At 39.0% G+C, this 15,392-nt stretch overlaps 2 protein-coding genes across 2 annotated transcripts in view; both read left to right on the forward strand.

Annotated features, from left to right (window-relative positions):
* The window catches only part of LOC144024484 (kazrin-like), an 89,069-nt gene extending 75,621 nt beyond the window's left edge, over nt 1–13,448 (forward strand). Inside the window, exons 9-14 of the mRNA XM_077530805.1 lie at nt 5,183–5,377; nt 6,471–6,607; nt 7,817–7,987; nt 8,113–8,308; nt 9,611–9,744; nt 11,553–13,448. Coding sequence (XP_077386931.1) covers nt 5,183–5,377; nt 6,471–6,607; nt 7,817–7,987; nt 8,113–8,308; nt 9,611–9,744; nt 11,553–11,723 — 1,004 coding nt within the window. The 3' untranslated portion in view covers nt 11,724–13,448. The remainder of the gene's footprint in view (nt 1–5,182; nt 5,378–6,470; nt 6,608–7,816; nt 7,988–8,112; nt 8,309–9,610; nt 9,745–11,552) is intronic.
* Nucleotides 13,449–13,954: 506 nt separating this feature from the next.
* Nucleotides 13,955–15,392, forward strand: part of LOC144024485 (kazrin-A-like) — a 31,116-nt gene continuing 29,678 nt past the window's right edge. Inside the window, exons 1-2 of the mRNA XM_077530806.1 lie at nt 13,955–13,970; nt 15,136–15,314. Of these exons, the coding sequence (XP_077386932.1) occupies nt 15,213–15,314 (102 nt within the window). The 5' untranslated portion in view covers nt 13,955–13,970; nt 15,136–15,212. The remainder of the gene's footprint in view (nt 13,971–15,135; nt 15,315–15,392) is intronic.

Raw genomic sequence — 15,392 nt, forward strand, 5'->3', positions numbered from 1 at the left:
CACTGTACACTGTAAATAAGCTCCGGATGTCTACTGAGAGCACAAAAGCTGACTTTGGATTGACTATTTCAGAGATGTGCTTGTTATTGCGTCGTGTCATGTTGGGAGCTGTTTCGAATCATTTTATTTCCTTGTCATGCTTATCGCATTAACTTTATTGGTATGGTTGTATCATCGGTGTGCCTAATCAAGTATCTGGTGGGTGTGTGGCCTAATGCAGTGGTGTTCAACATACGGCCCGTGGGCCAGAACCGGCCCCTCGGCAGGTCCAATCTGGCCCCCCAAAAAATTCCGTTTTTCACAAAACTAACTTTTGTTGCCAATTTTGTACACTGGAGGGCACACTAACAAGCACTTAAATGCTGTTCTAAAACGTGGCTGTTCGACGGCATTTGATATAAAAGTTTTGCTCTCATCTTTGTTAATAAATTTCAGATTACTGTGCAACAAGTTAATAATGAATTGGAATATTTTCATATTTTCAGGATGTACATATTATTGTTTTTGATCTGCCGTCATTTATAGATTATTGGGCCATAGACGTACTGGTTTGGCCCCTTGGGTGAAAGTGGCCCCTGACCTATTGTCATAGTTCCTCAAATACATAGTGGCCCCTTCTCTAATACTATCATAAACAAATAAACACTCCCATCACACCTCTCTTTTCCCCATCAGGAAAGAAAACTGTCGTCAATCAATGAGCCCATTTGAACGTAGTGGCTAACCAAAACAGCAGCATGAGCTCAAAGTTTGTGACCATTATTTGTCCCTCGGATGTTTGTACAAAGAACAGAAGACAAGCCAATCTTTAATTGAATTTCCTCACTTTAACAGACTTTATATCATTTTAAGAAAAATAAATGGCTCCCTCAAATAAAGAGCTCTGATAATAAGATCAACATACTGTATGTTTGTAATATGCATATAAATATTTCAGTTTCACACTGGCTGGTCATTACCACTGAGCGGAAACAACATGAATCATTTACACCCGCTGCCTCTATTCTGTCCATGTACTATAACATTATGATACAATATATACAACTTTGACAAATACTGTACAATGTTTAGATGGTGTGAGGATGTCTGTATTCATCCTGTGAATCGTTAACAATCTTCAACTCTGGATTTCAGCGTAAAGCTGTACTGCAGATGCTAATGAAAGCTTTGTTGATGGCCTCACGTTGGCTTGCTAGCTAATGTTAAATAAGAAAGTCAAATCACAATCAATCAAAAGTCGAATCAAAGCACATTTGATGGAGTTTGCCTACTTTTAAAGAAATAAGAATACTTTTTGTTCTTCTGAGTTATTCCAGCGCACGGCGGTTTCCAATCATCCAGGGCTCTTCTGTTGCCCGGACGATGTGTTTAATCAAGAGCCCATGAGTCTGATCTTGACACCGTAATTAGATGGAGGGCAAAGCTCACCGGACCAGCGATCCTCTTGTAATGGAGTGCAGAAATAGCCCGTAGAACACACCGGCGCATACCTCGGTAATTCTGGGGGTACACATACTGATTCATAACCAATTTTCAAATTGTGAGAGACCGTACAACATGACGGGAAAAAGTGGTTGGGGGTTTTGTGAACACTAAAACATCCCCACAACACAGATCTTAAGATAATCTTTTTATAGACATCTGACAATCTGACCTTTTGTTGACTGAAAGTAGTAAAAGAAGCTCAAATTCAGCCTGATTAGCGATATTTAACATTGACGATAATCACATTGGGATTAAAAATGATTCTTACCATACACCACATCACAGGATACTCAGTCATGATAACCTCTTTGAACATAATAATAATTCCGCCATTGATGGCTTGATTAGAACGTGGAATGCTGAAATTTCTCCTGATTATCGGTATGTGTGTACCCCAATTTAAACATTTATGATGGTCAGCCCTGTTTATACAGCAGATCAGGAAGGAAAATCTCTGATAGCACACCACAAGATAATATGTCAGAGCCATTCAATAACTTTGATTGAATAGAACTGCAAACAGTCTCAAACTTGGCTTGATAATCAGTATACAGTAAGTGTACGGCGCTCTTGACATTGATTGTTGGCCATGACCACAGATTGAGAAGGCAAAATCACTTTTAACACACCCACACCAAACGATTACCGCTCGGGATGATTTTTGATTGGAAGTCTCAAATTCATCCCAATTATGGCTATCCATGTACCCCACTTTATGTATTACTTCCTCCGAGTAGGATTAGAGGATTGTGTTGCTTTGCTCCATCCTTGCGACGATTCCTCTTATCAATGCAATTTCAAGACTTTTCCCCGTTTGTTTGATGAAGCGCCCGCTCTTATCAGCTAATTGCTGCATTAGTCCTTTTCAGCCTTCTGCAACCAAGCGGAACATTTGGCTTATTATTGCTTGTTGCCGTTTGGATTCGTCTCTGCGGTGGGCGTCGCCATCCGTATGCCGGCGGATTATGATTAGTTATTTTTAACCGCGTTGTAATTTACGAGAAGAATACGCGATGATTGATGTTCGCGAGGGAAGTCGAGCGCCGGAATTTTTTTTTCCCCCCCTCAGGTTGTCTCTCCAGATCATCGTTGCAACTGACAAAAGAAGACTAATCCCGGCGATTAGAACTGCTTTGACTGTTAATTCTCCGCAATATTAAATTTCTGTTTTCCCCGACGCCTCGCGCGCTTGTAAAGACGGCTCAGTAGGAGCTCGCACAGCATGAAACACTGTCAAGTTCTTTTTGTTTTTGTTGCTCGCACGTTTGTTTCAGCCAAGCTGAAGCCGTTAAACCTGCCCGGGCGGCAGTGCAATGATCACTGTTGTCCAATAATATCGACAGGAGGCTGTCAGATCGACCCCCCGCCCCCAACTCTAGGATGACGTGATACACCTGTGTCCACAAATCTGCTTATAAAGCCTTCACTGTGGCTTTCTATTGATCAAATGATGAATCCTTGTACAATGTGCGCTCAAACCATGCAATGAAAGCCACCAAAAGTAGCTCAATCTGTCGATTATTTTCTCGATGAATCAGATTGTAAAAAAGTATCCACATATTTAACATAAATTGTGACAGGAATGTACATAATGTCAGTGTTCAATTACATGGTGTTTAGCCTATCATGGCACTTATTTTCATGATATCAATGTAGGAGATTTTACATTTTAGCACAGTAGCATTAACTACGCTATGCTAGCACAACACCACAATGTGTCCTTCTGGGAATAAAAATGGTAAGCACGACTTTTCTTGAAGCCAATCACTTTGCCACTTTGCTCACCCTCCTTCGAGTGTGTTTGTGTGGTCCTATCACAGGGCAAAGCAGTGATGAGTCGCTCCCGGCCGGTAACGGTTTGATGGACACTTTAATAAGAAGCCAGGCTGGGAGGTTAATTGAACGGGCGGGCTAACGAGTAAAGGGAGGCAGAGCGGCCTGGTGTTGTGCGGTAGGAGGAGCTTAACGGCCTGATGGAGGATCAGAGGCGTGTGCGCTCAATTGATAACAGTGTGTTTGAATGGCTTCGGTCCGTTTGAATTGCTCTTTAAAGGAGAGGCTGCAGTGAATTTTACGATTTTATTTTCACTCGGGATGGTTAGGATATCAATCATTATATTTTTGCGCTGTCCAATGAGCTTAATGCAAAATCCAATAATATTCAATGGACATTGTGCTGCTCCTTCTGGTGTGTAGGGTTGGCCACCTGGGGGCACTGTAGTACAGACATACATGGACATGGTTAAAAACTCAGTAAGCTACTGTAGTTGTATATGTTCTTCACTGAGGCTAAAGATTTTTATCCGTCTACAGATGCTTGTGTCAAGTATCCGTTGCTTAAAGGGATTTATAACGTCAAGACGCTGATGGTATTTGTTAGCCCGTCAATGGTATTTGCCATTATGCATTAGCATTAAGCTAGTGGACTTTAAGGCAAAGGTGTGTTGTTTTAAATAAACGACTTGTAATTCTAGTGGCAGTCATTTATTTATTTTTTTTATTTTACCTTTTAAAATTTTTATTTCACTTTATTTCATTTTATTCAATTTCATTTCATCCACTTGACTTTAAACCGCCTGTTTTGATTGTAAAGCTGCACACGCACAGTAAAAGGAGCAGCTGGTCTCCCCTCAGCAAATAAAGACCATCCTGTAGGTAAACAGATCAGGAAGTGGATTTAGCCTGCGGGGCTTCATGGGACTCCTGCGTATGCGGACTTATGTGGTTATACTGCAAGCCCCTCCAACTTAAACACTGACTTCCTTCTTGCATTTTTTTTTCCTGTGTGGTTTCTCGTCAAGTATTCTCAAACCATTTGATATGTTTTACGTATCACTGAGAGCCTCTGCAGCTGCACTTGGAAAGGAGCCTACTGTCCTGTATGTCATTACTGCACCATCTTTCCTATAGCGTAATAGCTTAAGTGTTTGTGGCGTAACTTTAGATTTCATGGAGCAAACCAGCCCAGTTTTGTGGTCGGATGAATGGATGCTTGGAATACTTCTTTATTTTCACATATAAAGTACAAAAAGTCACCCAGCTTCTTTTTTTTTTTCCATCTCTTGTCAAACATGCCCACCAGGTCGTGTCCTGCTGTTCCTGTTTGCTTGACTGTTTTTCCTGAGGGCTGGGAGGGTGTTTTATTACTAAGGAAAGCATTCAGCACTCTGGGATGAGCCTGTAGTATCCACCTATCTAGCTAGCTAGCTAGCAAGCTAGCTAGCTAGCTTGCTTGCTAGCTAACTAGGTTGCTAGCTAACTAGGTTGCTAGCTACTAGATATCTATCTAGTAGCTAGCTACATAGCTAGCTAGATATCTATCAAGCGAGGTAGCTGGCTCGCTAGCTAGCTAGCTAGATATCTATCTAGCGAGATAGCTGGCTCAGCTAGCTATCTATCGTTCACTTTTCTATTAATCCATTCTTCCAACTATAAAACTCTTGAAGAAGAGCTCATTATCTAAAATATACCATCTCATATGATAAGGGCCACACTCAAAAAATATTGTGACAATATTTTGGTATGTATATACTAAAACACCACACCTTTTTTGACCAGTCATTAAAATGTGAAAATAAAATAAAACGACAATGGTACTGAGTCAGATGCTTCCGAATGCCAATGTTGGCTATCGTGGCTATGCAGATGACACGCACTTATCAAGTTCCCCAAATGACGGCCTTGTGTTTATCCACAGTGTTGTTGCACGAGGAGGTGGCCCAGCTTCAGGAGGAGGTGCACCTACTGCGGCAAATGAAGGACATGCTGGGCAAAGATCTGCACGAGGAGTCACAGGGAGGAGGAACCGCAGGCCTGCTCTCCGCAGCCGAGCTCCACGTACAGCTGGCTGACAAGGAGCAGGAGCTGGACCGCGCCAAGGAGGCCTTGCAAGGTCACATCCTCTATTTCTATTCAAGCTTTCTATTTGTGTTATGTAATGAGGTGATGGTTATCATTGGGGAATTTGGCGAGAGGAGTGATGATCGCATCAATGTTATGACACATGCTGACTGTTGACTTTTTTGACTCTATGGCTTATTTTTAGTAGTTCTTTAGTCACGTCAATTGTGTGCGATGGTGTGAATAACGAGAGTTTTTTTTTTTTTTTTTTTTTTTTTTTTTTTACTTTTGATTAATAGTTTGTTGTTGTTTGACATGCTCTGAAATATGAATGCAATATTGACGCAGACTCGTTTGGTGCACCAATTATCTCGTATTGTTTTCTAAGAAGAGGCATTGCGCAACACGGCAGCTGCTCTCCGCTTTCAGCAGTTTAGATTTATTTAGGTAACAGCCTTTATGTCACTCTCAACGATGAGCCGTCAGATGTGTTGTGTAACAATCACTAAACAGGTTTGGAATGCCGAGTGTGAAATATGAATGAGACACGAGCGCTGACAGCAGGAATGCCGGCCGGGCGGGCGGACGGGCGGGCGCAAGTGTGCGACACGTGCGATGCTTACTTTGTAGGAGAAGTGTGAAGGGAAATAGTTTTAAGTCCAAGTGCTCATTTGCGGAATCTTCTCAGATGCTCACCTCTTAGTTATCACCGCTTATTTACAGTGCCCTCTTGTGGCTTTCAGTTGAATTTGCTGGGGTAAAACTTGGACTGGTTGACGAGGCAATCGCTAAAGAAAATGGTAGATTGGATAGATATATGTTCCAAGAATAATGTAACTGTGTGGTATTGAGATCATTATGTCCTATAAGTACTCTGAATGTTGGCATTTGCTTAGTTTTTAATCAAATTTATGGATCGAGGAAGTCTTTTAATGCAACCTTAATCACTGCCAATGTCGTTTCAACTGATTCCATTAGACCTAATGAGATCCAATTTGAGAGCTGTATCAAAAAAATCAACAGTAACGACGCTCACATTTGATTTGAGAGCTTTTCATTTAACAATAACTTTATTATTGTGCATGTAGTTCACAGTCAACGCCGGTCACATAATTGATAATAACTCGCTGAATGTTGCTTTGCAGCCATGAAAGCCGACCGTAAACGTCTAAAAGGGGAAAAGGGCGATTTGGTGATTCAGATGCAGCAGCTGTACACGACACTGGAGAGCCGAGAGGATCAGCTCCGAGAATTCATACACAACTATGACAAGCACCGAAAGGTAACGCGTTGCTCAACGAGAAAATGCCATTTCTGGAGAAATTGTATTTGAATGCTGGAATGCTAAATGAAAAAATATGGAATCATTTCGAATGATATTGAATAAAATGAAGTCATTTAGAATGATATTAAATGATGTGTGGGGCTTATTGAATGATATGTAATCATGTAGAATGATATTGTTGAAAATGTTTGATATAATGGTGAAAACGTGTCATGATTGAATATATGGAGTGATATAGAAAGAGATGGAATTATCTGGAATGCTTTTGGGGTAAAAGTGAAATGATATTGAATAATAGAGAATGTGGAATAATAATTAATGGTATACTATGGAATGATTTTGGTGGAATAATAATGAATTATAGGAAATTATAGTAAAAGAATGGAATGATGTGGAATGATTTTGGTGAAAAATGTAAAATGATATTGAATAATAGAGAATGTGGAATAATAATTAATGGTATACTATGGAATGATTTTGGTGGAATAATAATGTATTATAGGAAATTATAGTAAACGAATGGAATGATGTGGAATGATTTTGGTGAAAATTTTTAAATGATATTGAAAGATAGAGAATGTGGACTGATAAACAATGGTATGGAAATGATGTGGAATGATATTGATGAAAAAATGTGGAATTATAATTCATTATAGAAAATGCTAGTGAAAGAATGGAATGATGTGGAATGTTTTTGGTGAAAAATGTGGAAATATATGGAATGTTATTGAATGATATTTGGTGGAAAAGTGTTACATGATGAATGGCGAAAAATATGGATTGATACTGAATGATATGGAATGATAAGAAATTGAATTGATTCATGTGGAATGATAATGGTGAAAAATGTTCAATATGTTGATGGGAAATATAGAATGATGTGGAATGGCGTTGACTGACACTAAATGAATGATATAAATATAATGAAGTTAAATCTTTATTCTTATCAGTGCTTTCAAACAGCCTTAGTTGTGTTGAAATTCTTCAAGAATGCACACAGTTATTGCTACTATGCTGTAATACTGCTGTTTTCAGAAGGAGCCATATTATAGCTTTAATTTGACTACTTTTACAAGATTCTATTCAATAGCTGCAATCTTCAAATGACATACTCTCGCCAGTTTAGCTGCCTCGCTTGGTAAAAGTAGTGGCCCGCCGCCATCGACGACGCTTCAAAGGGACCGTCCGCTGTGTTTGTTCTTGCAGGAGGGCGAAGAAGCAGTCAAGGTACTTGCCAAGGAGAAAGACGTGCTGGAGAGGGAAAAGTGGGACCTGAGGCGGCAGACCAAAGAGGCCACGGAGCAGGCCAACATCCTGCGCTCTCAGCTGGACATGAAGGAGAACAGGATCAAGGAGCTGGAGGCCGAGCTCACCATGGTGAGTCAACTCCGCTAACAGTCATACGCGTACATTCTGCAGCTTCTTCTGAAAAACTCACAGTGTGATAATGCAGCGTTCAGCCTTCACTGATCTGCGTCTTCCTTCCTTCCTCCTCTGAGCAGGCCAAGCAGTCTCTGGCCACGCTGACGAAAGACGTCCCCAAACGCCACTCGTTGGCGTCCACCACCAACGCCGGCGCCGTCGAGCCCGTCGTGAACGGCAGTCAGGAGTGGGTGATGCAGGCCGACCTGCCGCTGACCGCCGCCATCCGGCAGAGCCAGCAGACCCTCTACCACGGACACAACGCCGACAGACAAGGTAGCGTCCCCCTCGTTCGACAGACATTTCATTAGGTACAACTCATGGTCAAGGTCAGAGGTGGGAATTAGAAGTACAAATAGGCCTACTGCAGTTAAAAAATAAAACGCATACTTTAAGTACAACTGCATAAAAAAATTTACTTAACTCATTCACTTCCAGCCATTTCACTCCCGGCTGTTTTACTGCATTTTGACTAATTTTGCAAGGCCCACAGACTATTGTGTTCTATTGCTATAAAAACATGGAACCTACCGAAAGAAAAGATGAGTCTCTTCTTTCATCAGGAAAAAAAAAAGTATATTTGCTTCTGTTTCCGTTTTGCAGGAAATAGCATTTGAATATAGCTAAGTTTCATCATTATTCACAAACCTGTTGAAAACACTGGCAAAAAGAGCTTGTTGCAACATGGTCCAGGCTGATCTCTTATACTCTGCTGCCACCTTCTGGCCGTTTTTTTTTTAATAACTACCTATTGCTTTAAGCCACAACTTCAGGTCAGAAACTGCATCAAAGCCTCCTTTTTGCTCGAGCACAGGGATGTCAAACATACGGTCCGCGGGCCGAATCAGGCCCACGAGATTATTTTGTAAAGTAAAAAATAATAATAATAATCAATTATAATGTTGGGCTAATTAATCATCCGGTCACAATCAAAACATAAATTTGTAATTTCACAAGCAGTCCTCAGATGAGCAATGCAACTTGTCCTGGATGTCATTATTATACAGACAACTTAAAGTTACGGTGTTGCCGCGTCCATTTGCATTTGTGTTATTTTTCGGAACAATATGATTACAGTTGATCTCCGTAATTTAGGTGCTGGTCCACGAAAATCAGCGTATTAATGACGGCAATTGTTTTTAAGTTATATACTGTTATTTTCCCGATATGGCCCACTTGGTAATATATTTCCCCCCCATGCAGCCCCTTAGCTAACATGAGTTTGACACCCCTGGCTGAACAAACAAAAAACATAAAATAAATAAAACATATAAATACGTTTTTGGGAGTGAAGGACAAAGTATTAAAAAAACATATTTATACGTTTTTGGTTTTGAATGACTTAAGTACAGTCATAAAGTATTTATTTATCGTTACTTCCCACCCCTGTCAAAGATGCATGCGTACCTAATGAAATGGCCTTAGCAGCGTGCCTTGGTGTTACTACTAACGGCTTTCCTTGAGCTTTCTCAAACTAACAGTGGGTTTATCTCAATTCTGGGTCGACGTGTATGTGTGTGTGCGCGCACGTGTGTTCGTCTGCGTATGTGTGTGTTTGTGGCATCCCACCACCCCTAGCTGTGGTCAGGATCAGCCCCTGCCACTCGCGCCAGCCGTCTGTCATCTCGGACGCCTCGGCCGCCGACGGCGATCGCTCGTCCACGCCCAGCGACATCAACTCCCCCCGACACCGGACGCACTCGCTCTGCAATGTAAGAACTGCCCGCAACTTGCGTGCATGTGTGTGTGCGTGTTTGTAGCGTGTGTGTGATGTGAGCGGTAGCGTGCTTCCTTTTGGAGTGGTGGTGGTGGTTTTGTTTCATTCCAATTATAAGCCACATCTGAGCCCAGAAGGACTAATTGATCCTTCCTATATCACAGCACATCATAGCGATCCCCAGGTATGGTTTCAACATGTCTTAGTGGTTTTAATCAGGGTTCGGCCACAATGGATGTAAATAAAACAAACAATAACAGTTATATGATTAAAAAACAAACAAACAAGCAAGGGGTGTTGTTATGCTCAACTACGGAAGCATAGAGCTGCCAATGTGGAGTAAACATTTTTGGCTGGCGAGTATGTTCGAACATAGTCACAAATACGTTCGAACATACTCGCAAGTACGGTCGAACATACTCACAAATATGTTTGAACATACCTGCAAATATGTTCGAACGTACATGTAGGCTACATGCTACAAAGTTAGCTTACCTTCCCATAATGCCACGGGGTATTATTTGCGCATGCGCGAGTGAAAACAAAACCCCATATTTGAGGCATTTGGGTCACATTACCAATTCATTACAAAATTAAGTAGACAAAAAAAACAGTGTTTATTCGTAAGTTTTACGATTGATTTTGTCTGCCGTGCATGATTTAGGTTCGTCATTTTTTTCACTCGTGCATGCACAAATAATACCCCGTGGCATTATGGGAAGGTAAGCTAACTTTGTAGCATGTAGCCTACAAGTACGTTTGAACATATTTGCAAGTATGTTCGAATATACTCGCCAGCCAAAAGTGTTTACTCCATTTTGGCAGCTCTACGACTCCGTACTCAACAGTGCGACAGCAGCTGATATCAGTATCAGCCGCCCTCTTGTGGTATATTTACATTCAGGAACTAGAAATGAGAAATTTGAAGAATCAAAAGTTGTAGAAAATAAAGTCCTCACCCCCAATAGAGAATAGTTCAGTATATTAACACCGCTGGACACTATTTGGTAAAAAAAATATAATTATGAAAATAATATATATTTCAAAGCAATATACCACTAACATTTTTATTATTATTATTATTTTATTTTATTTATTTATTTTAGCTCATAATTGTTCATTCGGCAGTCTTACCAATTCAACATTTTTTCATCATTGCGCTCGTTTTATTATTATTATTATTATTATTATTATTATTATTATTTTATCTTATTCTAATTGCAAAATTAAAGCCCCCCTCCAATTAATTGAAGTGAACCCCCCCAAAATTTCTTGACACTATTCTATGCAGCCCCACTAATCTAAATACAGTATTTTTGGCTAATATTGCGTTAGTGGAATATGAGTCGAGCAGCAATTTTTATAAGTATCAGAAGGCGGCCATTTTGTCACTTGCTGTCGCGTGAAAATGACATCACAGTTGTGCAGGTTTCAGGAAACAACCAATCACAGCTCAGCTTCTGAAAGCAGGTGAGCTGTGATTGGTCATTGCCTGAGCAACGGTGATGTCATCTTCAGTCGACAGTAAGTGGCAAAATGGGATGGATAAAATTGGCTGGATTTTGCCACATAACTCAAATTCCACAAATGTAATATGAATCATATCTAACATATTGTTAAGAAATATTTAAGGTTGACTTCCCCTTGAAATCCATACCTTTTTGACGATCAGCCATTATTGAAGTGACGGGATCTTTGTGCGTCTCTTATTTTGGTATCCTTGTGTACGCTCTTCACTGGCTACTTTTTACACGTACCCTTTATCGTACAAGTAAGCGAGGTACCGTCTTGTGTGCGCTTTAGTCCATGGAGGATCTGGAGGAGCAGAAGCGTAAGAAGAAGAAGGAGAAGATGACGCTGGGCTCCCTGTCGCGCGTCTTCGCCCGAGGGAAACAGCGCAAGTCCCTGGACCCGGGCCTGTTTGATGGTACAGCCACACCCGACTATTACATAGAGGAGGATGCCGACTGGTGATACCACGTGTGTGTGCGTGTTCGTGCGCATGAATGTGGTGTGTGCGTGAGTGCGTATGAGATGGGCTTGTTTCGGGGAGGCATCCCAAAAAAAAAAAAAAAAGCCTAAAAGAGACTGCTATTGCACCAAATGTAAAGTATATTCAAATTGTATGTATGTAAATGATATATATATTTATAGATGTACATGTATGCATATGTATATATGTTTACATGCATATAAATATATACATGGGGTTATTATCATGTGTATTTGTAGACATGCTGTATTATCTTGTCTTGTTTTTGGGGTTTTTTTAACAACTGGAGACTTGAAGGACTGCTGTTCGTGTGTAAACAGGAGTTTTGTGTTTTTACTGTTGTTGTTTTGTTTTTTTTTGTTTTTTTTTTACTTGTTTTTACTTTATCACGCTTTGCTGCACCTTTTAATCCGACAAAGTTCATTTCACTCTCGAGTTAGGGGGAAGAAACGGGCACCTGCTTTATTTGGATGCTCAAAATTCTTATTTATGCAGTTGTGTGTTGCCATATCATATCATATCATATCACAAAGTAAAACTGAAATGATAACCAGAACTCACCAGAACTAATGTGACTCTCGTCCTGGAAAAATAAATGCCGTATTTTCTCAAATAGTGGCCTCTTCTCACCTCCAATAAATATAGTTGTATTATATTTCATGGTACAGGTAAATTATCAGTCACATCATGCGGGTATAATAATGCAATTTCAAAACATGCAGTTAGTAAAAATATACACTATTAATGTACATAATGTGCATTTTTATTTCACAACTTTTAAAAAATGGTTAATATTTATTTATGATGATGGAAATAAACCTATTATATACATACAATATTTTGTGTAAATAAAGGCCTCCTCTAAAATAAATATGACATTTGTAATATATATTATAGATTATGTCATTATATGCAAATTATATTTTAAATGTTAAAATGCATTGATTATTCTTTTCCATCCATATTATAACCTCTCCCCACAAAGAAAGAGAGAAAAAAAACATTATTTTCCTGTTTAATATGTTAAGTTATAACATTGAAACTGCTAAATGGTCTCTTATTATAGGTGGTCTAATAAATTTGCTACACGCTGTACAGTTACAAAAATATATATTCAAAATGATATGCATAATATTAAATATTAATGGAATGCTTTTATATTAATAAAAGTCTCTAATAAATATTATATTTAAAAAATTGTTTTACTTTTGGTAAGGCACACATATGGAATGACAACAAATTTCAGTTTGTTTGTTTTTTTTAATGCCACACTTCTAATAAATGCCACTGTTTGAGGAAGTACGGTAATTAAATGTAGTCTAGCAACGGCATACTTCATTTGTTGATTGTTTTACTATCTAACATAAATGGATGTGTGAAAACATCTGCATTGCATTATTGTTTTCCCATTCATTCATTCATCAAGGTTGCTTCTTAACAAGTTACTTGCATTGTAAATGCAAGCGCCCTTGTGTTGCTCGTGTTGCTTTGTTTATCCTGTTTGTGTAAAACTCTCCTAATATGTCTCTGTTTAATGCTTTGTAATTTAGGCAACATGGAATAAAAGATGAAATCTACGGAAGTATTTTATTTTAAAATAAAAAGGAAAAAAAACACTTCAATATTTATCTGCTGCAGATAAGGAGATTTTTGGGAACATGAAAATCTTATTTTCTAAAATAAAACTACAGCACATGTTCCATGGAGTAAGCGTTGTTTCTAATGTGTCGTTTCCCTCTCTCACAATTTTAAACCACTTCTCACAGTAGATAGTGAATATGAATAAGTCTACACACCTCTGATTAAATGTGTATAATAAAAATAAATGAGACCAATGTAAACCACTTCCAAATGTTTTTCTACCATTAATGTGACCTATAACGTGCACAATTCGACTGCTGATTATTATCAATTTTGGAAATGTTTTATTTGCCACTGTTGAGAATTTGCCCCACCTTGATGAAGACAGCAATTACGCATAACACATAGCACATAATACAGTATATACGCATAACACATTTCAACAGGGGTGTGTAGACTTTTTCTCGCCACTGTAGCTGTTTATTTCTGGGGATTATTCATATGATACATTCTGTATCTTGCAGCGTGCATGTGAGGATGACTCTGGTGAACGTCCAGCATGATTGGCAGTTTAATATCGTGTCAATGAATAATCCTGTAGGAATGTACTAATACTGTACATCTCTCTTATGGTCTCATCATAGTAGGTAGGTACTAAAATGTTGCAGATGTACTAAAACAATAATGTCATATGCTGTAGTGGGTTGTATCATAAATAAGAAGTTTTCGCACCCATGTATGTTTTTTAGGATATAGGATATGCTGCACATGCTCAAAATTAGATTACTGAATTGTCATAGACAATGTAGCCCCATCTAGTGGTCACACAATATCAGGACAACACAACACAAATGAATAAAGGGATAGAGAGTTTCTATTCCGTTGACTTAGCTGAAGAACATAAGTTACGCTTGGTCCGAGATCTTTTTGGAATATTTGATCATTTTATTTATGTATGTATTTATTCATTTACTTATTTACAGGTACAGTTTTTTTTTTTTTTTTTTAAGAAATTTACCTTTATTTTTGTGTAAATGTAAGTATCTTTTCTGAATATTTTTTTGTCCTAATTTGGAAATACTATTTTCCATGTAAGTTTGACTTAAATGTTTAGATCCATTATCTGGAGTTTTATTTTTTTAGATTCCTGGTAGAAATTAACGGCATAAAAATATTCAATTTAATTTTAAACATTTTTGGATCTTACCTTTAAAAAACTTTTTTTTTTTTCTTAAATATGTTTAGCACTAATTACTTTCTTTGCAAAGATGTTGGCGTTTCATTTCGGAAACTCCCAGTCGAAATTATTTTAAGTTCTATAAAATATCCCCTGTGAGCGCCTTGAGTGTGCATTAATATTATTATTATCATCATCATCATTATTATATTATTATTATGTTTATTTATGTTTTAAAATGTGTAATTTAAAAAAAAAAAAATTATTACATTTATCTTCAAATTAGTTGCATTAGACAAGTACCGATAACTGCCTACTCTGATATTGGTCTAAAGTGGTATCAAACATCCCTAAGAATGTGTAATTTATTTTTGGTACTTGTTAATTTTAATTCAGTCGTTTTTTTTTTATTTGCAGAGGATTTAATATAGCTAAAATCACCATGATAATGCCACTCAAAGTTCAGCATTTTTATCTTTTTAAATGCATCTGTTTTGTTTTCATCAACTCTTTTGCCTCGTACCCTCAGCCAACATTAAGAAATGAAACCCCCTTAAGTCATTTCTGTGATGTCCATATCCTTCTAACCCCGAACCCTGACCCCACCTGCACGCCTACACCGTACCGCCGACCAGACTTCGACAGCCTGCTGTCCGACGGCGAGGATCAGCTGGACCGCCTCCAGCAGGCGGCGCTCACCCGGACCACGTGCATGTCTCTGTGGCGGGCGGGCGCCGTCCAGGCCTGGCTGGAGGTGGTCATGGGAATGCCCACGTACACGCGGGCCTGCTCCGAAAACGTCAAGAGTGGCAAGGTAGGCGGATGCTACGGTGCGTAGCGTGCTTTGACTGCTTTTCACATCAGACGAGAATGACGGCTCTTCGTATTTTAG

Source organism: Festucalex cinctus, chromosome 8, assembly GCF_051991245.1.
Source record: "Festucalex cinctus isolate MCC-2025b chromosome 8, RoL_Fcin_1.0, whole genome shotgun sequence".
Classification (NCBI taxonomy): Eukaryota; Metazoa; Chordata; class Actinopteri; order Syngnathiformes; family Syngnathidae; genus Festucalex; species Festucalex cinctus.